This window comes from Rattus norvegicus, chromosome 1, assembly GCF_036323735.1.
Source record: "Rattus norvegicus strain BN/NHsdMcwi chromosome 1, GRCr8, whole genome shotgun sequence".
Classification (NCBI taxonomy): domain Eukaryota; kingdom Metazoa; phylum Chordata; class Mammalia; order Rodentia; family Muridae; genus Rattus; species Rattus norvegicus.
The window spans coordinates 50,070,973-50,094,439 of NC_086019.1; the positions used below are offsets into that span (position 1 = coordinate 50,070,973).

Sequence of the window (23,467 nt, forward strand, 5' to 3'; positions counted from 1 at the left end):
CCGGCTAAGCTTGCAGAGCCCCCACGGGGCAGGTGCGAACCTCCGCGGACGGTCTCGGTGCGGCTGCGGAGAGCCGCTTGCCCCTCCGCGCCCCGAGACCCCGAGCGGGCCGGCCTCGCCTCGTCTCTTCTGGCCGGAGGCACCGGGCACGGTGACCGAGGCGGCGCCCGAGAGGCGCGTCTCGGGTGAGTGGGCCACGGGCGGGGTATCGGCGGCGCACTCGGGGCGGGGCGCACTCGAGGCGGGGCGGGGCCGACGGCGGGGCCTGGTTTCCTCCCTCAGCGCCATTTTGTGGCTGCGAGACCCGCAAATAAAGGCTATCTCCGGGGCTGCGGCGGGAGGAGTGCGGGGGGGGGCCGGCGGCGGCGCGGCCTCGGCCTGTGTGACTGGCGGCGCCCGCGCAGCCTCGGGCTGGGAAGGTAGGTGCGGCCCGCGGCGGGAATGGCCACGAGGGCCTGCAGGGACGGGAAGCGAGGCGCGGCCGCCCTGGACCCGGCGAAACGCACTCCAGGCCCGAAGGGCGACCGGGCTTGCGGCCGCGCTGGCTTCCCGTTAGTCAGAGCGGTTTGCTGCTCGTGGGGATACTTGCACCGTTTCACAGCCATTCTGCTCCCGTTCCTGACGGCAGGGGACAAGGCGGGCGTTCCCGCGACTGGGGAGGCGGGGAGGCCGGAGGCCGCCCTCTCGGGGCTGACTGGCCATGCCTGTCCTTTCCCCGCCTCTGTCGCCCCCTCCCACCTTCCAGGGTTCGTCACCCGGGACCTAGAGGTACCGATAGTTCTGTATGACCCAAGTGATGCATTCGGTTCTTTAAAAAAAAAAAAAAAGGAATTTCACGTCACGCAGTAGCTTGTCATTGCAGCCACGTTCTCATGTGGACTTCCATTTTTACATAAGTATGCATTGTGAGAGTAGTTAATTTTTTTGACAGCTTCCTGAAATTTTTCGTGAACTTTTAGTCTAGTTTTGGATCTCTGTAAGGCTGATTTGACTATATTTAAACTTGATTTTCATAAGACAGTGCACAGTGAGAAAAGACCTAAGTTTTTCTGTTTGTGTACATATTTTCTTATTGGGGAGGGCGGGGGCGGCTAGGGATGGAACGCTAGGCCTTGTGCATGCATGTTATTAGGCCAGCATTCTGCCATTCATCTAATCCCCGAGCCCACAGTTCTTGGTTTGATAATGAGGAAGTCAGTTAATTTGACCCCAAAGGACTAAGACACTGCACACTGGTTGTAAGGATCGGTGAGCATGTTATAGTCGTAAATTGTATTTATGCCTTTTTTGTCGTTCTCACTATAGCCTCGCTTTTTTCATTTAGTTAATTTTATTATTTGGAAAGATAAGTGGAAGTCACAAATCAGTTACTACAAATTCTATTTGTTTTTCACTTTAACTTATTTATTTGAGCATCGGAGCTGGAGAGTTGGCCCAGGAGTTAAGAGTACTTTTTGCTCGTCCAGCACCCAATTGATGGCTCGTGGCCATCCTTAACTCATGTTCCTGGGAATTTTGACTTCCCTCTTCTGACCTCTGTGGGTGGCACCAGGCATGCACGTGATGCACATACATACATGCAAAACATTTACAAAAAATTTTTAAAAGTACTTAATTTTAAAACCATGCACCAGGTTTTCTCATAGGTAAATATGTAGGCATCTGAAACTATTAAAAACAGACATTTTTTGAGGTGGCTAGGTTTCATTCATTCAGCAACTATTGCTCAGGCAAGTTGGGGAAAGTTGCAGTCTACAGGATGGCTTCTGATGTGTTGGAACTGAATTTTAAGGATTTGGGCAGATGTGTTTCTGAGGGTGCTTTAGTTCTTCATTCTTAAACAGATGAGTGTGTTTGAACACTACTTAAATTATGGTTTGTAATAGCCATTTGATGTATTTGGACAGAGCATTACCATTTTCAAGGTCCCTCCTGTCTTTTTGTGTATATAATGTAGACTCTTGAAAATATTGTTAGCCGCCTAGATAATTGGTGTAAGGTGTAGTTAAATTTATCATGCTCTTTAGAAGTTTTACTTGATATGCATTCTTGTTTTTATCTCCCACTTTCTTCCTCTAAATACTTCCTATTTCTTTTCATTAAGCTTGGGAAGTTTTTTTTTTTCCAGTATTCCCATCATTGAATAAGCTATTGGTGTTAGGTGTTAGGCATTTCCATCAGACAAGATTCAGTGTTCTTTGCTTTAAAGATGAAGTTGGTAGAGTTTATTTCCTGTGTTGATTGTGTTCAGGCAGTCCTTGTTTGTATAGTGTTTTTATGGTACCAATAACAGACCTGCAGTACTTTGTGCCCTAAGCAACACTGATGTGGAAACTGAAGCCCAAAGAATTAAGTGACTTGATCACATAAACAGGAGACTGAAATAGTGTTCTGATTTCTAACAAGTCCCCTTACTCCTGCAGTGCTGAGGCTCCAGCACTGCCAGACGATGCCATTTCTTAACATCCACTGTGATTTATTTCAGCGAGCCATATACATGCCTTCTTGCATAACTTACCTTGGCGTGTGGTTGCCTTTCTCCAGAGAGTACTAAGTTGCCTAACTTAGGATCATAGTGTTATGATCTGGGATGGTAGGCACTTAGTCAACTAAAGCAGTTCCACAGCCTAAGCTAGGCTTTAAGAGTGGATGGCATTCTAAACTGAGATGAATTCTCTGAACTGTCTACACAAATAAGTTTAAAGTTATAGGTGTTTTGTCGTACGTCTGGAGTTAGAATTGTTATGAGCTACAGTGTGGCTGCTGGTAATCGAATCCAGGTCCTCTGAAGGAGCAGTCAGTATTAACTTCTGAGCCATCTCTCCAGCTGCTCCTTCCCCCTTTGTGTAATTTAAAAGCCCGTCATCTTTTAACCTGTTGGAAGTTTGCCAAATTATTCGTGTTTGAGGTTTTCTGTTTTGCCTTTTTTTTGTTTTGTTTTGTTTTGTTTTGTTTTGTTTTTAAAGATGGTCTGTCTCTCTGTAGCCCTGGCTGGCCTGCAACTTCCTTGTTGTAGAACTTGAAACTCTCCAGCCTCTGCCTCCTGGGTGCTGTACTGAACTATATGTGCTGTGCCACAGTGGGCAGGTTTTCTTGTGCTCTTCTGTTTGTTGACACAGGGTCTCACTGTAGCCCTGGCTGCCTGGAACTTGATAAATCCTGGTTATTCAAAATGCAGAAGTGCATGTTTTTTTTTCCTCTCTCATTTGTCATTTGAAGTTCCGGAGCCCTGCGTGTGTTTAGCATGCACTGTAAAACTACGTTACATCCTTAACCCATGTCATACTTTTTAAAAAAGTATGTGTGCGATGTTCTGCTCACATGTATGCCTGTACACCAGAAGAGGGCATCAAATCCCATTATAGCATTTAGAGAGTTCCTAAAATCCTGATTTCTTCTGTATAACAGACCTAATTGGGTTCAGTGGTGGTATGACTAGACTATTCATGCATATGGGAGTATATGTACATTTATATTGGAAAAATCTTTACTTATGACAAGTCATATGTTCATTGAGAAATTAAATATCTTTTTAAAACAGTATAACAATTTTCAGTCAAAATCTTAATCGTCTAGAATTTTGAGACAGTCTCTCTGTAGCTTTGGCTGTCTGGAACTCTCAATACAGGATGGCCTCAAAATACAGGGATCCATCTGCCTATCCTTCCAGAGTGCTCAAATTTGAAGCATATGTTACTACACCCAGCTTATAATTTAGAATTTTTGATAGGTATTGGTAAGTAAAATAAAATGGAAAAAATAATTAAAGACAGAAGGTAACTTTGAGAACTAAGACCTAAGAATAACTGTTTGACTCCTGGTTAAGTTTGAATATTAGAAAATATCAGGGGGTTGGGGATTTAGCTCAGTGGTAGAGCGCTTGCCTAGCAAGCACAAGGCCCTGGGTTCGGTCCTCAGCTCTGGGAAAAAAAAAAAAGAAAATATCAGGTGTGTTCATAAGAACTTTTTTTTAAGATTTATTCATTGAATATACAGTATTTTGTATGTGTGCACACGCATGCGGGAAGAGGGTACCAAATCTCATTATAGAATGGTTGTGAGCCACCATGTGGTTACTGGGAATTGAATTCAGGTTCTCTGGAAGAGTAGCCAGTTGTCCTAACCGCTGAGCCATCTCTCTAGCCCCTAAAGATTAGTTCTTAATTCTCTGTGTGTGTGATAATGTGCATAGGCTTGCCTGTGGAGGCCAGAGGTGTTGGTTCTGCCTGGAACTGGAGCTGGAGTTGTGAGCCACCTTAGGTTGAATTCTGGGAACTGAACTCAGGTCTTTTTTGAGAGCAATTAACTGCTGAGCCATCCCTCCAACCCAAGAATTCATGTTAATTGTGTATAAATTATTACTTTAAAACAACTTAGATTTAAGAAAAATACTGTCCCACAAGCCGAGTCAAGCAGTGTTTAATATTTGTTAGGTTAGCTGTCTTTTCTGTATATTTATTTCCCAACTTGTATTGTGTAATACATTGTTTAAGGTCCATACTGTCTTAAGGTAGGCATACTTTATATTTAACATCCTTAGAGCGTAGTGAATCACATGATGGGTTCTGCTTCACTGTCAACAGCACAATGCTGTAGAAGTCAAGGCCAGAAAACTGGTGGCTGGTGCTGCCCTTCTAATCCTTCAGCCTTCTGAGGCCCGACTTACTGTCAACATTTTTAAAAAATTACACAACCATGATGATGAAAGATGTTAGCAGAGACGGAATTTGGTGAAGTTATAGGGGGTATTCATCATGTCTTTGTTCTTTTTGTTGTTGTTGTTAATTGAAACTATCCTGGGCTAACACTTACCTACAGTGTCAGGAGTCCTGGGTTGAATCCCTTTCACCACAATAAAAGAAGGGATCGAAGTACTATGAAATACAAGATTGTTTTAATAACTATTTCACATTAACACTTGCTAATAACTGGTTCAAAGGAAACAGTTTTAACTTTGAGGAAAAAAAACTTTAATTGAAAGAAAATTAACTGAATGTATTTCCCCTAACTCCCCTCCCCCCTTTTTTAGGGTACAAGATGACCAACGAAGAACCTCTTCCTAAAAAGGTATGTTTCAGCATTTTTCACCTTTTTCCCCTTGTACTTTGTTTGCATCAGGGGACTACAAAGTATTAAGATACGTTTCTGTACATGGTCAATCTAGAATGAATGATCACAACTTTCAGAAGGTGTTACAGGATTCCTGTGGTCTTTAGTTCTTAGCCTGAACCATTTCTGGCTATTTTACAAATTTTACATATATATATGTCCTATTTTTTTAACCCTCCAGGGTTGTAACTTAAATCTATCCATCTGAGGATTGTTAGGGCTACAGCTAATTAGTTAGTTCTTGTAGTCTGCTTTCTTCCTTCATTTTCTAACTTTTGATTTTTCTAGTTCTATAGTTCTTTACTGAGTTTAGCTATCATTACTTATGGGTATATACATATATCCTTATACATATAGACTTTTATACATATAGGTATAGATAGCCTGAGGTTCTGTTTAACAGTGTGATGTAAGTTATGGAAGGATTTGTAATTCATTATGTTATATAAAATTCTGGCAGAAGTTTTGGAGTCAACATTACTCAGGAGTGAATTAAGAAGAACCAGGTATTTAGTGATGTGGCAACTATGGTTTGCTTTATCTGGTTCGATGTTTTTTTCTGTTTTGTATTGTAACAGTAGTGTTACTGGTTAATACTTAGAAACGTTTTAAAGAAAGTGCCTTCTGTGCTTCCTGGAATCAAAGTGGGATCCATGCATATTGTGCAAGCATTTCTCCATTTATCTGAGCTCCCTCTACTTTAATAAGAGAAATTAATAGAGCCTAGGAGAAAGGATTTCTAAATGTATGAAATAATTTCAGCTTAGGTTCTTTTTTTTTTTTTTTTTTTTAAGATTTATTTATTTAATGTATGTGAGTACACTGTAGCTGTCTTCAGACACACCAGAGAGGGGAATCAGATCCCATTACCTGAACTACCATCTGGGAATTGAACTCAGGACCCCTGAAGAAGTAGTCAGTGCCTTAACCACTGAACCGTCTCTCCAGCCCCCTAGGTTCTACATTTAAACTATTGGGAAGATATAGTTTGATAGAAGTTTTTAAAGACATTTAGGAACATTCTATGAGAATTGTTCTTTTTTTTTTTAAGAATGCATTTTTTTTTTAAAGATTTATTTATATGAGTACACTGTAGCTGTCTTCAGACATACAGACAAAGGCATCAGATCTCATTACAGATGGTTGTGAGCCACCATGTGGTTGCTGGGAATTGAATTCAGGACCTCTGGAAGAGCAGTCAGTGCTCTTAACCACTGAGCCATCTCTCCAGCTGATGAGCCTCTTTTCAAAATCAACATCTGGATTAACAATTTAAAGCTAGGGAACTGGTACACACACATGAGTTTTTCAAATTTCATCAGTTCGTCACATTCTCTGTGTGTAAAACTGCAGTTCTATCTCAAGATAAACATCTGAATCCTCACCACAGGGCTCTTACAGGCACTTTGTTCCCCTCCCTCCTTCCCCAATCTTGTAATGATAATCTGTTTTCATTTCTTCAACTTCCTGAGTGCCTTGTAAAAGAAATTATGCTTGTGTGTCCTTCTAAGACTATCTTTTTACTTAGCATAGCTTCCTTAAAATTTGTATCATCTATCAGTAGTCTTATTTCTACTTACTGCTGAAGAATATTGAATATATGGCTGGATCACAAGTTTTTGTTTTGTTTTCTCGTTTTTCAAAACAGTTTCTGTGTAGTCCTAGCTGTCCTGGAATCCCATCTGTAGAACAGGCTGGCCTTGAACTCATAGAGATCCACCTGCCTCTGTATTTTAGTTTTACAAGCATTTAACTGCTAAAGGACACTTTGAGGATGGCAGTTTGGACCATCACAAGGAAAGCTGCTTATGAATGTTGACTTTGGGCTGTATGCTCAAGGATGCAACTACTGGGGGTTGGGGATTTAGCTCAGTGGTAGAGCGCCAGGCAAGCGCAAGGCCCTGGGTTCGGTCCCGAGCTCTGAAAAAAAGAGAAAAAAAAAAAAAAAAAGATGCAACTACTGGTTGATGTGGGATGTGCAAGTTTAATTTGGTTGGTGAGACCTTTTTATTTTTTGTAAGGATTTTCATTTGTTTGGTTTTTGTTTTTAATTTTTTGTTCACCTGTATGTTGAGGGGATGCTCTGGAGTGGAGAATGTGTTCTCTAGAGCTGGAGTTACAGACAGATGTGCTCTCCCTGACTCGTGTAGGTGTTGTGAACTGAACTGGTCCTCTGAAGACTTCCAAGCACTGTTAACACTAACTTCTCTCCAGCCTTCACATTTAGTTTAAAGCCGCAGTCAGACTATTTATCAGAGTTGCTCCTGTGGAAACCGCTTTGCACTCTGAAAGAGTGCTCAGTCCATTTTCAATTTTCTTTGTAGGTCCGACTGAGTGAAACAGACTTCAAAGTTATGGCACGGGATGAGTTAATTCTGAGGTAAAATGTTCTTTCATCAAAAATTCATAAACAGCATACTGTGACTACTTAATATGCCTTCTCTAGTTTGGTTTGCTTGTCTTGAGGGGTTTTCTTGTTACTTCTTATGTTTGAGACAGGGTTTCCTATGGAGACATTAAGGCCCTCCTGCCCTAGCCCACCAAGGGATAGAAATACAAGCATGTTTTGAATTGTTTGGGGTTTTTTTGTTTGTTTGTTTTTGTTTTTTTTTAATTTGATTGGTTTTGGGGATTTATGTATGGAGAGTTATTTTTGGTTTTGGTGGTTAGTTTTTTTGTTTTGAAACATGGTTTCTTTGTGTAGTTCTAGCTGTCTTGGAACAACTATTACATGATTGATTCTGATTTTTTATGTTAGTATACCCTCAAGTCACTTGATAAGGTGTTGGACATGTCCCCTATGGTCCTTCAGTGTGTAAGCAAGAAGAGCTAGAGCATTGTTGCGGTGATTTCCAGATCGCCGTAGACCAAATGTTCTTGTAGAGCTAAACTACTCAGACTAGTTACACAAGAAGCATTTGTATCTAATATATACCTTGCTAGAGGATGTGTTTAGTTTAATAAATCATCAAGCACAGGGAAGGCATGATGGCTCAGTGGGTAAAGTTCCTTCCTAATAAGCTGTAATCTGAGCTTAATCCCCACAAAAAGCTAGAAAGAAAAGAAAAAGACTATCCTAGCCTCTTCCACATGTGTACCGTGGCAAATGGGAGCCCACACACAAGTAAGTAAGCTTTTATTAAAAACTATAGGCATAGAATTTTTTCTGAAACAGGGTATATTCAAATTGGCCTCAAATTGGAGATCTACCTCAGTCTTCTGAATGTTAGAAATACAAGGGTGTACTATAATAGTCTGCTCAGTATGTTACTTAAATATAATTTTTTCTTTTGTCAGTAACATTTTAAAAGTTGCAATCAAAGGATGATTCTTACCCCCACCCCAACTCCTAGGTTTTTCAAGACAGGGTTTCTATATGTAGTCCTAGCTGTCCTAGAACTCTGTAGACCCGGATAGCCTCGAACTCACAGAGATCTGTCTGCCTTTGCCTCCCAATGCTGAGATTAAAGTTACCACTACCTGGTTCCTTTTTGTTTTAATATGAGATAGTCTTACTAAGTTGCCAAGCTGGCCCAGAGCATGCCATCCTCCTCCTGCCTTTGTACTTAACTAGGATTGTAGGCTGATAACCACCATTGCCCAACCTATGTATGTTCATTTACCTGTCTTCTGTAAGTTGAGAAGAAACAGTAAAGCTAATGAATTTGTTGCTGGTTAAACTTTGATTGTGTCAAAGCTAAAAATAACCCATCACAGTTCTTACTCTTAGATTGTGGGCATGCTTTTCTAGTTTATTTAATAAAGGTGATTTCAATGTAACCACTAATATGAATTTGCTTTTTACTTAGATGGAAACAATATGAAGCATATGTTCAAGCTTTGGAGGGAAAGTACACAGACCTTAATTGTAAGTTTGATCTTCCTCGATAAAGATACTATAGTTGTATTTTGAAAACTTGTTACAGATTAAATGAAATTTGTTGAAGCAGATACAGTTTGGTTGTTCAATTATTTTTATTATAATTGCTATAATATTGCTTGTTGTTTGTTATTCTATTATAAGAGCTGTGTCCAGATACTGTAAGAATCTGAAAAATGTAACGAATGATGTTTGAGATAAATGGTTTGTTTCTTGACAAATCCCCAGCAACAAGGAAGACAGATGTGTATTCTCAAGTAGGATAACTTAACTATTTTTTCTTATGTATTATTATATATACTATAGTTGTCTCCCAATACACCAGAAGAGGCATCCTATATGACACTAGGACATAGGTCTTTGAGAACAGATTTTTCAGAAATCTGCCAAACAACAGACTGTATGCTATAAAACAATTGTTAGTCTAGTCTGGTACTTTGGCTGAGTTAGTCTTGTACTATTGTGAAGTACAGTAACTACTACAGTTTTCCCAGTGCAGATAGCGGGAGCTTCCAGAACTGTACTGATTACTTGGCAGTAGCACTGATGGTTGTGATGTAGAAAAGTCAGTAGTGCTGTTTGCTCGTGTTGTCAGTGGCTTCTGTTTGTGTCACTTTTTGAGACAGGATTGTTACAGGGGTGTTTTTTGGTTTTGTTGGGTTTTTTTTTTTTTTTTTTTTTTTCTTCTTTTTTTCCGGAGCTGGGGACCGAACCCAGGACCTTGCGCTTGCTAGGCAAGCGCTCTACCACTGAGCTAAATCCCCAACCTCTTTTGTTTTATTTTTAAAAAAGAGTTTCTCTGTGCAGTCTTGGCTGGCCTGACGCTCTGTAGACCGGTCTGGCCTTGAACTCAGGTCCACCTGCCTCTGCTTCCTGTGTGCTGGGATTAAAGGTGTGCTCCTGCTTGAGACAGGGTCTTATACTATGTAGCAGAAGCTATTCTGAATTACTGAGTTACAATCTCCTGCCATAGGCTCCTGAGTGCTGTAATATAGACAGGTTACTGCTCTGCCAGGCCAGTTAATGTCATTGTTATATTGAGTAGGTTAGAATATAATATTGAGACTTTTATAAATACTAAATGTAGTATAAATGAGTGTAGGAGTGTAGTTTCCTGTGTTTAGGTGTGATCGATTGAAGTATAGAAGGAGCTTATTTTGATATCATGACACCATTGCCTCCTTGGGGAGGCCTCCTGATCAGGAACAAATACTGTTTCAAAAACAATATGAAAACTTAAAGGCAATGAGTTATTTGATTAATCTTGACAGAGATGGAACTTTCTTTTGGTTAGTTCAATTTGATCTTGAAATTTTGGATTTCTTTTCTTTTACTCAGCAAACGATGTGACTGGCTTAAGGGAATCTGAAGAAAAACTAAAGCAGCAACAGCAGGAATCTGCACGCAGGGAGAACATCCTTGTCATGCGGCTAGCAACCAAGGAACAGGAGATGCAAGAGTGCACCGTGAGTGTCTGAGCATTGCAGTCTCTAGTTACGGGATCCATGCAGTTTATTTTTTTAAATAGTGATAACAGCAAATATAAGTGCATATTTTTAAAGGGTACAGTGGAGAGTGGGAATGGAAGTTCTTATGTCACAAAGGGTCTTAGATGTTTGCTTTCTTCCTAATTCCTAATTCTGATGGAGTCAGCATATCTTTTGCTAGCATTAGGCAATTTGTGCTGCTGGCACCCGAATCTGGGACTGTTGTGTGTACGGTGGCACTTGGAATCACCAGGGGTTGAGGGCAGTGGCGCTTCACCACCTTTTGAGTTGGGTTTGTTTTAGGTTTTTGTTTTGGTTTGGGTTGGGGTATTTTTTTTTTTAAACTTTAACCTTTTATGTGTATGAGCTTTTGGCCTGCATTTATTTATGACTGTGCACTACATGTGTGCCTGGTGCCTATGGATGCTAGAAGTGGGCATTGAATCCCATGAAAGAGGAGTTAATGATGGTTATAAGCGCAAGAGCAAGAGCGGCCTCTCTGGCCTTTGACATATTGTTTATGCCTTTCTCTACATAATACAGCTGTTGTTCTACTAGTCACCATTCAGAGGTGAAGCTTCGCAGGCGGCACTGGGAACAGAACAGGGAAAGGACACATAAGGTTGGAGTTGTGGGTATGGCTGAAACATGGTTAAGGGCTTAGGCACTTTAGTCCTAGGTATAAATAATAGCTAGAGGACTTTTTCTTTTAACTTAAATTTTGTTTTGTTTTGTTTTGTTTGTCACTATGTAGCTTTGGCTAGCCTGGAGAATTCCCTAGGTAGGCCAGACTGGGCTTGAATTTACAGAGATCCACTTGCCTCTGCCCCCCTGGTGCTGGGGTTAAAGGTGTGCTCCACTCTATACAGCTCCTAGTGGAATTTTTTTCAGCGAAAGAATCATGGGGTTGATTAGCTGCTGTTTCATGTAGATGGCTGGCTTGAGTATGGAAGGTAGATTTATTCCTTTCCCTTTCCCCACTCTTGGGTGTACTTGAAATATGTAGCCAAGCCCCACAATCTGTAGTGACTGAGGATAAATGTACCTCTATTCTTCCTATTGCTACCTTCTGAGTGCACCAACACACCATGTTTATGTGACTTTGCATGCTAGGCCCACTTTGTACTGAGCAACATCACCAGCCATTGATTTGAAACTGGGACTTAGAATGAGAAAGCAGCTAGGGTGGGGAAGCAGGGTTTTGAATCATACACACAAAGTCACTGGCAGCTGGGAAGGATGTGTAGTCTTTTAGGTACAATCAGTAGGACCTGATCAGTTAGATCTTGTTGGGCAAGGTTTTTAAGAATAAGTCAGAGTTGGGTCTTAAGTTTATACTATGTGACTGACTGAAAGAGAGTATAGAAAGAGAAGAGAATAATGTTAGGAAAAGAAGAACTGCAGTACCACCTCTTCCTTCCAGACCACCAGTGAAGAACGATTAATAGTGTCAGAGGTAGGCTAGAGAGTTAGTTCGGCTGTTAAGAGTACTTGTTCTTGAGGAACACCCAGGTTCAATTGCCAGGAACCAAATGGTGGCTTACAAACTGTAACTCCAGTCCCAAGGGATCCAAATCCTTTTTCTGACCTCTCCTGGCACCAGGAACGAATAGGCAAAACACTCAACATATAATAAACTGTAAATCTTTTTAGTTAGTTTTGTTTTTTGAAATAGGTTCTCTACAGATAGCCCTGGCAGTTCTGAAACACTGACCACACTGGCCTAAGATTCAGAGATCTGCATGCCTCTGCCACCCAAGTGCCAGGATTAAAGGTGTGCACACCATATCCCCACCTAATGAATAAATCTTTAAAAAAAAAAAAAAAGTGTTGTGGCCTGGAGAGATGGCTCAGTGGTTAAGAGCAGTGACTGCTCTTCCTTAGGTCCTGAGTTCAAATCCCAGCAACCACATGGTAGCTCACAACCATCTGTAATGGGATCCAATATCCTCATCTGGTGTGTCTGAAGACAGCTGCAGTATACTTACATATAATAAATAAATCTTTAAAAAAAAATAGTGTCGAGGCAAAAGTTAGTTTTAGTAAAAATAGGAATTGAAAATTATTATGTTTAGCAGTCAGAAAGACAGTAGGCTACTTTAGTGGGATCTGTTGCTTTGGGGGATAGGAATAAAAGTAAGAATGGAGTAATTAAAGCAGGTGATAATTTCAAATAGTTACACAGAGCTAAGAGAATGTCTGGAGGGTTCAGGACCTGAGTCCAGAATCCCAGTACCAAAAAAAGTCTTCATATGGGGAGGTATATTTGTGATTAGCCCTAAGGAGAGCCAGTGGAGTGAGGCCAATCTCTGGGGCTTCCTGGCTATAGTCAACAAGCAGCAGGCCAGTGAGATGCTTTGCCTCCAAAAACAAAGTGGATGTTGTCTAGGGAGGGAAAATACCGGAGGTTTATAGTCAGGCTAACACTCAAGATGGTTCTCTGGCCATGTGGAAACACACATGTTTACATCTTGAGTAAAATTTTATTTAAATATGAAAGTCATAGGATGACTTGCAGCAGTTCTCTCACCATGCAGATCTTGGGGATTGAACTCGGGTCAGCAGACTTGGCAACAAGTGCCTTCACCTACCAAAAATCTTGCTAGCCTGTAAGACTTTTATTAATTATATTTTTGTTTATTTAGTATGGTTATTTTATGTGTAAGTCAAGAGGAAACTTGTGGGAGTTGGTTCTCTTTCCATCATAGGGATCCTGGGAGTTAAGTTCAGATTATCAGGACTGACAGCAGGCAGGCACCTTTAGCTGCTTAGCCGTCCTGCTATCCCTAAACCTATCTATCTTTCCTTGTGGGTTGTTTTTTTTTTTTTTTTTTTTCCACTAGCAAAGGGAGTTTGTTCTGATAGCATTCGCCTCCTTTTCTTTTCTAGTTCCATTCACCTCCTTTCCATGACCAGCAGTGCTGACTGTTAGGATTTAGTCTGAGTCAATGTTGTGAGACTGTTGTACTTAATGAGGAAAACATGAGAGACACTACATGATGTTGTTTACTCTTCTCTTAAAATACTTTAGTAGCTAGCAGTACTTTGAGTTAACAGGTAACCTTTCTGTTTAAAATTAATTTCTTTTACATTTTTTCCATAAGGGGCTGGGCAAGATGGTCTAATGATTAAAGTGCTTGATAACTGTTTGTACAGAGGCCTGGAGTTCTCTTCCTAGTACACTCAGTTCCCTATGTAACTCCAGCCCCAGGGATCTGATGGCCTCCACCGGTACCCTAAGGTACATGCTCATACTAACATCCAGATACAGAAATTAAGTGAATACTGTCAGAGCAAGCTTGGTGGGCTCTTGGCTTTAATCCCTGCTCTGTACAGTATGGGTCGCTGAATTCTAGGCCGGCCAGGTCTACATAATTAGACTTTGTCTTAAAAGAAAAACATGGTGTCTCTATAAATTATTGTTTTCTATTTGTGTGTAGTGAACTCATAAGTAAATGTAGTCTCAAGTCAATCAGTATACGTATGCCTTCTACTAAATGTATGGTAGGAAATTTAAACTTTCATTTTATTACCCTTAGGGTAGGGCAGAGTTGACTGTGGTTCAGTAGTCAAAGATGATTGCTACTAAGCTTAGTGACTTGAGTTCAACCCCCATGACCCACGTGGTAGGAGGGAGGGAACTACACTTGTCCCATACGCATAAAATGATGTGATATTTTTTAAAACTTTAAAAAGCAAACGTTAGGGCACCACAAGACTCTTGACCCAGTTGTACTTTGGGTATGAAGGAGATAGGGGAATTTTAATTCATATTTTTAAAAAAGTTATTTTAGAGCACTAGTAAATAGCATAACTGGAGTTGAAAATTTCATACCTAAGGAAGAGGGTTCTAGTACCATGTAAAATGTTCTACACCAGAAGTCATGAGGCACAGATGCTAGGATTCTACTTATTCGGCTTGCTTAGTCTAGATCAGTTACATACAACATTGTTATTTCCTGAGTCAGATCTACCCAGAGAAACGACTTAAGATGCTATAGAACTTCATTAATACAAAGACATAATGTCACTACTGTTTTAAGTTTAGAAGTGGAAATTGTATTAAATTTTAACCTTGTCTATGGGAGTTTTATGTAGCTTAGGCAAAAAGTAAGCTAAGACCTCACCAGCTCTATAATAACATTTTGAACTTTGCTTCTTTCTAGCAATTGTCAGTCCTTAAAATAAAAAAATGTCGCTTGTATTTTGGTTTTGTTCTGAGGCTAGTTCTCACTATATAACTCTGGCTGGCTCAGAACTCACTGTATAGATCAGACTGCCTCCCATGTACCACCATGCTCAGTTTGGTTTGAGTTTTTGGTTTAAGTTATTTTTATTAATGCATGTGTCTGTGTGGGTTTCTGCTGGAGGATGCCAGAGGCATTGGATCCATCCACCCACACCCTTACCCCCAATCCTGCTGGAGTCATAAGCAGTTTTTGGGGCTGCCCAATTGTTGTTGCTGAGAGCTGGAACTCTGCCTCTGTAAGAGCAGTTTGTGCTCTTAGTTAGTTTTTCATTTCTTTAATTATTTCCACCTTACATGCATTGGTACTTTGCCTGCATGCATGTCTGTTTATGTCTGTGTGAAGGTGTCAGATCTTGGGGATTTGAACCCTGGTCTTTCCGAAAGAAAGTGGTCCTCGACCACTGAGCTATGTCTCCAAATCCCAGTTCATGCTCTCAGTGGCTGAGTGTGATGCAGCCTTGGTTTGGTTTGGTTTGGTTTGGCTTGGTTTGGCTTGGCTTGGCCTGGCTTGGTTTGGCTTGGTTTGGTTTTCAAACCAGGTTTCTCTGTAGCCCGGGCTAGCCTTGAACTCAGGCCTACTTCTGCCTCCCAAGTGCTGGGATTAAAGGCATGTGCCACCACTCCCCCAGATTATGATACGGCCCTTGTTTTGTTTTGTTTTAATGCTGTTTTGGATGTACAGTGAGATGTAACCTTATGAATTGCCTTAACCCTTAGTTTTTTCACTTGTCCACTTTTTTCCTTTGTGGTTCTAGGGCCCTGTACATAATGCAAGTGATCTACTGCTAGGCTGCATCCTCAGCCTTTGGTATCTTTGTTTTGTTAAGAGAAAGTCTTGCTTTGTTTTCCAGCCTGTCCTGGAGCTTACAATCCTCCTTCTACTTCCTAAGGGCTAGAATTACAGGCATGTGCCATCATTTTCAGTTTTGGTACTTTTTCTGGGGTTTGTGTTGGTGTTGTTTGAAATTAGGTGTATTTGTACTAGAGATTGGATTTAAGGGCCTTGTTCCATGTGTGCTGTCTGTTACAGAGCTACACCCTTAACCTTAGGGAGGAGACTTAATATAAAAGGGTTATTGACCTAACAAATAGGCTGACTTATTGTCCAGGTAATAAGGGTATTTCTCATCTTCTTAAGGGTTGTTTTTTTTTTTTTTGTTTTGTTTTGTTTTGTTTTGGTTTGGTTTGTTTTTGCTTTTTTGATTTGGTAGTAATTATTTCTTTTGCTTTGCACAGACTCAAATCCAGTACCTCAAGCAAGTTCAGCAGCCGAGTGTAGCCCAACTGAGATCAACAATGGTAGACCCAGCGATCAACTTGTTTTTCCTAAAAATGAAAGGTGAACTGGAACAGACTAAAGACAAACTGGAACAAGCCCAAAATGAACTGAGTGCCTGGAAGTTTACGCCTGATAGGTAAACAAATCATACTCCCCAGTCAAGACTTCCCTGACAGTCCCACCTCGAGAAAGCTGTGGTGGGACAGCCAAGTACTCGTTTCCACACCAAGACTCAGACTTTTTGAGCCAAAAAAGCCACATTCTTAGACTGTCCAGCTTGTAATGGTTAATGTAAAACTTACCAGATGAACCTTGTGTTTCAGCTTCTTTCTCTTCCCCTCCCCCTTGCTTCAGAGGCCTGATGCCGTCGGACTATTCCGAAGAAGAGGCCACCTCCGAAAAATTCCCCTTCTAGGACATGTAGACACTTGAAATGTTTCTGTTTGAAGAAAATAGAGGGAAAAACAGAAGTCTTAAGTCTGTGGCACACTGTGTCTTCAGACAGTTTGGAGGATTGAAAACCTAGAGGTTTTAAATCATGAATTGAACATGTAAAATTCCAGTAAAATGTAAAAATGGAATATGCATCGCTCTTAACCATGAGCATAGTGACTTAGAGACACTGTACATCAGTTATGCCAATAAGACTGTGGACTTCATGATTGTTGAACTACTGGGTCAAAACTCAAATGAGGTGAATTTTGCCTTTAAAGGATTTACTTGCTAAGAACCAACTCTAATAGCCGTGAGACTATCACGTCATAGCTACCAGTACAAGTAGTGCATATATTTATCCATTTAGCTTTGAGCTCTATATTACATAATGGAGCCTTAAATCTATGTGGTTTTTATCAATGGTTTGTTTTTTGAATGGTTGTGGAAACTGTAGATAACCTTAACCGAGGACTGTACAAACGTGAAGGTGTGGTCTCACACTTCAGGTTTAAACTGTTTGACGCATTATAAGCATTCATTTCACAACTAGATTGTATATGGTATTTGGCTGTGATGAGATTCCCATTATTCAGTAAACCCTCATCTCATTCAGCAGGCACATGTTAAACAGCATTGTCGTTGGTGTTAAATGGGGGAATGTGTTCCTTCATTGTATTTGGGGCCTTTTGTATCGAATTCTTGATATTAAATTAAATGTGCCTTGAAATAGTTGGGTTTTTTTTAATTCAAGGAATACTCTGATAATTTTGTTGTACTCAATATTTTACTTTGGGGGGCTATGGAGAGCAGATCAACACTTTGGAAAAATTCTGTGCTCTTTAAAGTGAAGGAAAAGGCTGTCTCGCTTAAAAGACTATTCCAGAAGGTATAAAAGACAAGGAGACTTGGCATTGGCCCCAGGATATTGCAGTAGAACATATTGTGGGACAGTCTCACGAGGTACCTACCAGAAGATGGGGGAAATGTGTTGGAACTCTGGGCTGGTCCAAGTGAGATGTTCTGTGAATTGAAAAAGGTATAGTGATCATTTCTAGCAAACTCATTTGCTCATTTAGATAAATGAGGCATTATATCTTCATGCTTTCATCCAATCCTGGAGGTGAATTTTTTTCGTCTATTAAGTCACCAGTTTGATTTTCCCTTGGTGATAATGGAGTCTGAGATGAGTAGAAGATAAATGTTCCAGCATGCCCCAACGTTTAAGTGCAGTTTTAACAAGGGTGACTTAAGTTCTCTCTTAATCGTTTCAATCAATTGTAAGTATCTTGTATGTTTGTGCTTTAGTGAACTGATTGTGGGCAGGGGTGGGTTGGAGGAATGATTTGTATGACTTTTCAGGAACAAGTCTGCTTCTAAAATTGTCTCTGGGGGTTTGAAGGGTAAGTAACCAATCTGTTTAAAAGTAGTTTATTGTAACAAAACTGGATCTTTTGTATTTATTTTATGCATTTTCAGATTCATGGTTGAAATGGCCCTGAATACAGTTTTAGTAGATTGAGTAGTAATTCTTAAAATGTGTTGCTAATATGTACACAGATTTAGCCAGTCTTTCTCTGCTACTCAAATACAGTAACTTTGAGGCCTGTGGGCCTGCTTTCTTGTTATTGTTAATCTTCTCTCTTAATAAGACATACATGTTCGTGTATACAAATGAAATACTAGAGAAAGGTGAGAGATGGAAAGTGTCACTCGTGGACCTGATGTCGAACTGCCCCATTCTGCTCTGCAGGACCAGTACTGCTGTATCTTGGGTATCATCAAGATAATTCATGGATACACAATGATTTCATGTATATTGGTTTTAAAGAAATGTAATCATATCGAACATACACACGCTTCATTTTTACCTGTTAGATATTTTTAGCATATTTAGATTACTACCTTTTTAATGGTTACTCAGTATTTCCTTTTATTAATCTTATTTTAATAACCCATCAATGAGATTTCTAAAACTAAACCATATGATTTAATGAATCAGGTATTAAAATATATTATTAATTTGAAAATAATGCTTAATAATGTGAAATGATTCCAATGATTGGGCTTAAAGGTTTCTTATGTATATGGTATTCCCTCCCTTTGCTGTAGTTCTAATTCTGAGGGATAAAGTTTTTTTTAGCTGGATGTGGTTGGCTCATGCCTTTAATCCCAGCAGTGGTGAGGCTGATGCAGTAGGATAGGGAATTCAGGGAGTACATTCATAGATCTGTGTCTCAAAAAGTAAACAAAAGAACTACTGAGAGAGGGACTGTGATTCCCTGCGTAATATTGTCTGCTCTACACTACTCCATTAGACGACATGCTCATCTTAGAGTGGTTAGGAGTAGATGGTCATTTCAACTCGCACTTAGATATTTAGGCGATTGTATGTACAACTGTACAAAGTAACCAAGCTTCCTCCCCTTGATAATTAATATACTGATGTTCATTGTTTCTTGAAGTCCTTGTGTATTTCCTGTTAACTTTGTGGTCATTTGGTTTTGGAGTCATCTCAGCACTTAGGAGGCAAAGACAGGCAGATCTCTGGGAGTTGAGTGTCAGCTAGGGCTTCACATTGAGACCTTTTTTTTTTAATAAGTATACAATTTATAACTTTGCCTGAGACTGAGCTCTTGGTTTTTTTGTTTGTTTGTTTGTTTGTTTGTTTTTTCAAGATTTATTTATTTAATGTATGTGAGTACACTGTTGTCTTCAGACACCAGAAGAGGGCATCAGATCTCATTACAGATGGTTGTGAGCCACCATGTGGTTGCTGGGAATTGAACTCAGGACCTTTGGAAGAACAGTCAGTGCTCTTAACCACTGAGTCATTTCTCCAGTCCCACCATTAGACTCTTAAAAAACAAAAGGAACTAGAGAGTTGGCCCAGTGGTTAAGAATACTGGCTGCTCTTCCAGAGGACCCAGATTGAATTTCCAGTACCTATATGGCATCTACTAATGCTTCTCTCCAGCATCAGGCATACATGTGTTGCATAGACTTATATGCAAGCAAAATACCCACACACATAAAAAGAGAACAAATATTTTTAAAATATGAAGGCATTTGATTTTTAAAGATGTATTTATTTGAATGTGTATATGAGTGATTTGTCTACATGTCTTTCTCTGCACCGTGTGCATATCGAGGCCAGAAGAGGATGGCAGATGCTATGGAATTGGACTTACAGGAAGTTGGGAGCCACTATGTATGTGATGGGGATCAACCCTGGGTCCTCTGGAAAAGTAACCAATGTTCTTAACTGTTGGCCTAACTTTCCAGTCCCTATTTATAAAAAAAGAAAAAGAAAGAAAGAAAGGAGTAACCCCTAATATCCATTTAAAAATAGTTACTTGTAGTTAAGTTCTTCTCTTTCTACTTATTTTGTAGTGCTGAGGATTGAACCTAGGGCTTTGACCATGCTAGAGCAGCATTTTATAACAGAGCTATATCCTTACCCTTTTCTTTGGTGAAGAGTAATAAGGATCGAACCCAGGGCCTCACTTGCTAAAGAAACTCAAGCGTACACTCCCTTAACGTTTTATGTGTGGAGTGTGTTTATGCGTGCTGTTATAACCACAACTACTGATTTTATACAGCATAGTTGCTAACAAAAATTAAAGCAGTTTTTAGGTATTTTAGATAAGAGTAAATTTAGATTCTTGGTGTGTCCAGTGCTGGCCTAGATAGACTAGTTTCAGTTTTACACTAGGACTATATCAGCCTACTGAGCGTTCTCAACCACATTAGTTAAGCTATGTTACACATTTTTAAATAAAATACTTTAAAAGTTTTGGTATTTTTCTATGGGGTCAAGTCAAGTGACCAACTAATGTATTTTAAACTTTTTTATCTTTATTCACAGAAAAGTAGAATTTTCTGGCTGAAAAATCTATATATGATTCCGAGAAACGGTTGGTCAAGTGTGGCATATAACTTTAATCCAATACTTGGGAGGTAGAAGTGTGTAGATTCTGTGAGTCTTAGTACAATCAGTTCTAACATCAACCAGGCATACATAGTGAGATTCTCTCCACACTCTCCTTTTTTTGTTTTGCTTTGTTTTGTTTTTGAGACAGGGTTTCTCTGTGTAGTCTTGACTGCCCTGAACTCACTCACTCTGTAGACCAGGCTGGCCTCAAACTCAAAAATCCTCTTGCCCTCTGCTGGGATTAAAGGCAAACACCATGTTGGGCCAGACCCTGTCTCAAAAAAGAAAAAAAAAAAAAAAGACATGAAGTTACTGGAGTATGGACAGACAGCTAGAAGGAAGAAGGAGCTCTGGTGTCTCTGACAGTGGTTTCCATGTCTTGTTTCCTTGTTAATTTCTAAGAGTTTGTTTAGTGGAGGCTAAATTCTGAGGAGGCGGATAGGAAACGAGGGTGGGGAGGATGTGGGGCTACAATAACTGAAGGGAATGGTTAAACAAAACTTACTGTGTGCACCCAGAGCTTCTGCCTTGACTCTTTGAACATTAGTAACCTGGTTTTTAATGTTCTAAGAATATCTGTAAGGAAATTTTAATTGCATTTTTTTTGGTTGTTATTGAACTGTATTATATAACATAAGCTATAAGTTAAGGAATCCTACATTACCTGTAAAAGAGTTATCAACAAAGTACTACTATTTTTAGGGTTCTGGTGTTTTCTCAGACCAGATGAAAATCTATGTATCTGGCAAGTGCAAGTTACACTATATATGGGAAAAACACCAAAGTGTTAACACAATTCGAAGAATGTTAAATTGTTCCTATGCAAGTCTCAAAGTTAGTATCACAATTACATATTTAAGTCAGTTGCTAAGGCTAAAAGCAGTGAGATTTTATTGGGTTGCTACCCTTTTGGTTGTTGTGGGAGTTGAATAGTTAGGGCACTACTGTTGGAAAATTGTTCTATGGCACCCGTAATCTGGCAGATGATTCAGGACTTGAGAAATAACTCAAATCTTTGTGACTTGGTATTCTACAATCTTAATCACATACCAGTATCAGGCATAGTGAGTGGCTCATCCCTATAATCCTAGTTCTTCAAAAGTAAGAGGATTGCCATTTTAACATCATCTACTTCACAACAAAGAGAAGAAAAATTATGTCTCAAGTTAAATAAGGAATTAATGGATTTCTATTTGGGAAGTCTTTTAAAAGATACATTCTTTCATAGAAGCTGTATGTCCCAGAAGACTACCCAATAAAAGGAATCCATTATGTGTATTTCCTACAAGAATATATCCTCATTCTTTTATAGGTATTTTATAGGTGGTGAAGGGCATGCATTTGTAATTGATACTACAGATACTTTTTTTTAAAGAACCTTTATGTTTGATGAATTAGTACCTTGGTGTAACAGTTAAATCCAAGATACATGTTAAATGACCTGCTTATAATTGAAATGATAATTTAGAATGAAAACCTTGATATAGTAGGAACAGAAAGTGGCTATTTGGCACTTTTTGTTTAAGGCCTATTTTTGCTGCTCTATTGGTAAAATTCCGAAGTGCAGAAGATGGACATGTTCCAGAAAAGAAGATGGTAATTACAGGGTGGCATCTGCTGTGACATAGTTATGTTCTGTACGTGTTACATCTCCTGTAATAATTGTGAACAAAGGCTGTAAAGAGCTTTGTCTTCATTTTGTGATGATTGGCTCTTTCCTTTGCAGCCAAACAGGCAAAAAATTAATGGCGAAGTGTCGAATGCTTATCCAGGAGAACCAAGAGCTTGGAAGGCAGCTGTCCCAGGGCCGTATTGCACAGCTTGAAGCCGAGTTGGCTTTACAGAAGAAATACAGTGAGGAGCTTAAAAGCAGTCAGGATGGTAAGGGGGTTTGTGTTTCAGTTTCCTTTAACTTTGCACGGGCTTTATGGCTTACCAGGGTTGTGGTAGATCAGATTCTGTGCATGCTCTTCTTAGATGATGGCTACTTAAAATTGTGCATGCAACAACTACCATTGACTTATGAAACAAAACCATCGAATATTAGAGTGTTCCCCAAGGTACTGATACAATAGCATATTGGTAAACTTCTCTATGTTTTTTTGTAAGATAAAGATGTTTTGTTTCGGGGTAAATATTGATATTCAGTGCATGACTATCATTAACAGTTTCCTTTAAGTATAAATCTTGGACACTTGGTAATTTCTGTGGCTTAAAAAGTAACAATTAGGGCTGAAGAGATGGCTCAGCGGTTAAGAATACCGACTGCTCTTCCAGAGGTCCTGAGTTCAATTCCCAGCCAACCACATGGTGGCTCACAACCATCTGTAATGAGATCTGATGCCCTCTTCTGGTGTATCTGAAGACAACTACAGTGTACTTATATATAATAAATAAATAAATCTTTAAAAAAAAAAGTAACAATAATACTAAGGTGCCCTTCAGTGAAAGGGGGATTTAGTATTTAAATTTGCTGATAAAAACCAAATGTGCTTGTTACCGTAGTCAGTTTTTGTCCAGGTGTCGCTACATTTTTTTTTCTTGTTTTGTGAAATGGATTAATAGTAAAGAAAACGGAGCCACACTGTGAACATGTAAACTGAGAACCAGTGTAGTTGATTGTTGGTTACAAAGAAAGCCAATAGACAATATTGTCATTCTTAGATTTTACTATGTGTAAACATGTTAAGTGGGAGAGATACTGTGTAGCAATTGAGAGGTTCTCCTTAAAGCCTTTAAAAAAAAAAAACCTTAGATTTATGTATTTTAGCAATCCCCAGGTATTTCTTATAGGATTGTGTTACTGTATGTGGAGCAGACTTTGGTTAGTACACATACCTCTTTGGGTTAGAGTAAAAAAACTAATAAAACTGAGAGCTAGAGATGCTGTAGATTTAATTTAAGGGCCTGGCTAAAGGCGAAGAAAAGGGACACAGATAAGATTTTACAGGTTGTTGGCAATTGTATGAGGTTGGAATCAATTTTAACTTGATTTCTTTAATATAGTATTTAAAACATCCAGCTACCCTCCAAACGTTTCATTCTTGAATGGTGATTAAAATCCAAGTAAATTCTTTTAAGTATGCTATTCCAGTTT

The 23,467-nt window shown here is 39.6% G+C and overlaps 1 protein-coding gene across 10 annotated transcripts in view; it reads left to right on the forward strand.

Annotated features, from left to right (window-relative positions):
* Positions 1-23,467, forward strand: part of Wtap (WT1 associated protein) — a 25,102-nt gene continuing 1,635 nt past the window's right edge. The window contains exons 1-7 of one of the 10 annotated variants that reach the window (NM_001113542.1): positions 1-185; positions 5,030-5,067; positions 7,434-7,489; positions 8,919-8,977; positions 10,328-10,455; positions 15,962-16,140; positions 22,097-22,251. In NM_001113542.1, coding sequence (NP_001107014.1) covers positions 5,038-5,067; positions 7,434-7,489; positions 8,919-8,977; positions 10,328-10,455; positions 15,962-16,140; positions 22,097-22,251 — 607 coding nt within the window. In that variant the 5' untranslated portion in view covers positions 1-185; positions 5,030-5,037. The other 9 variants (XM_063270739.1, XM_006227892.5, XM_039086894.2 and 6 more) reach the window with 9 other exon arrangements.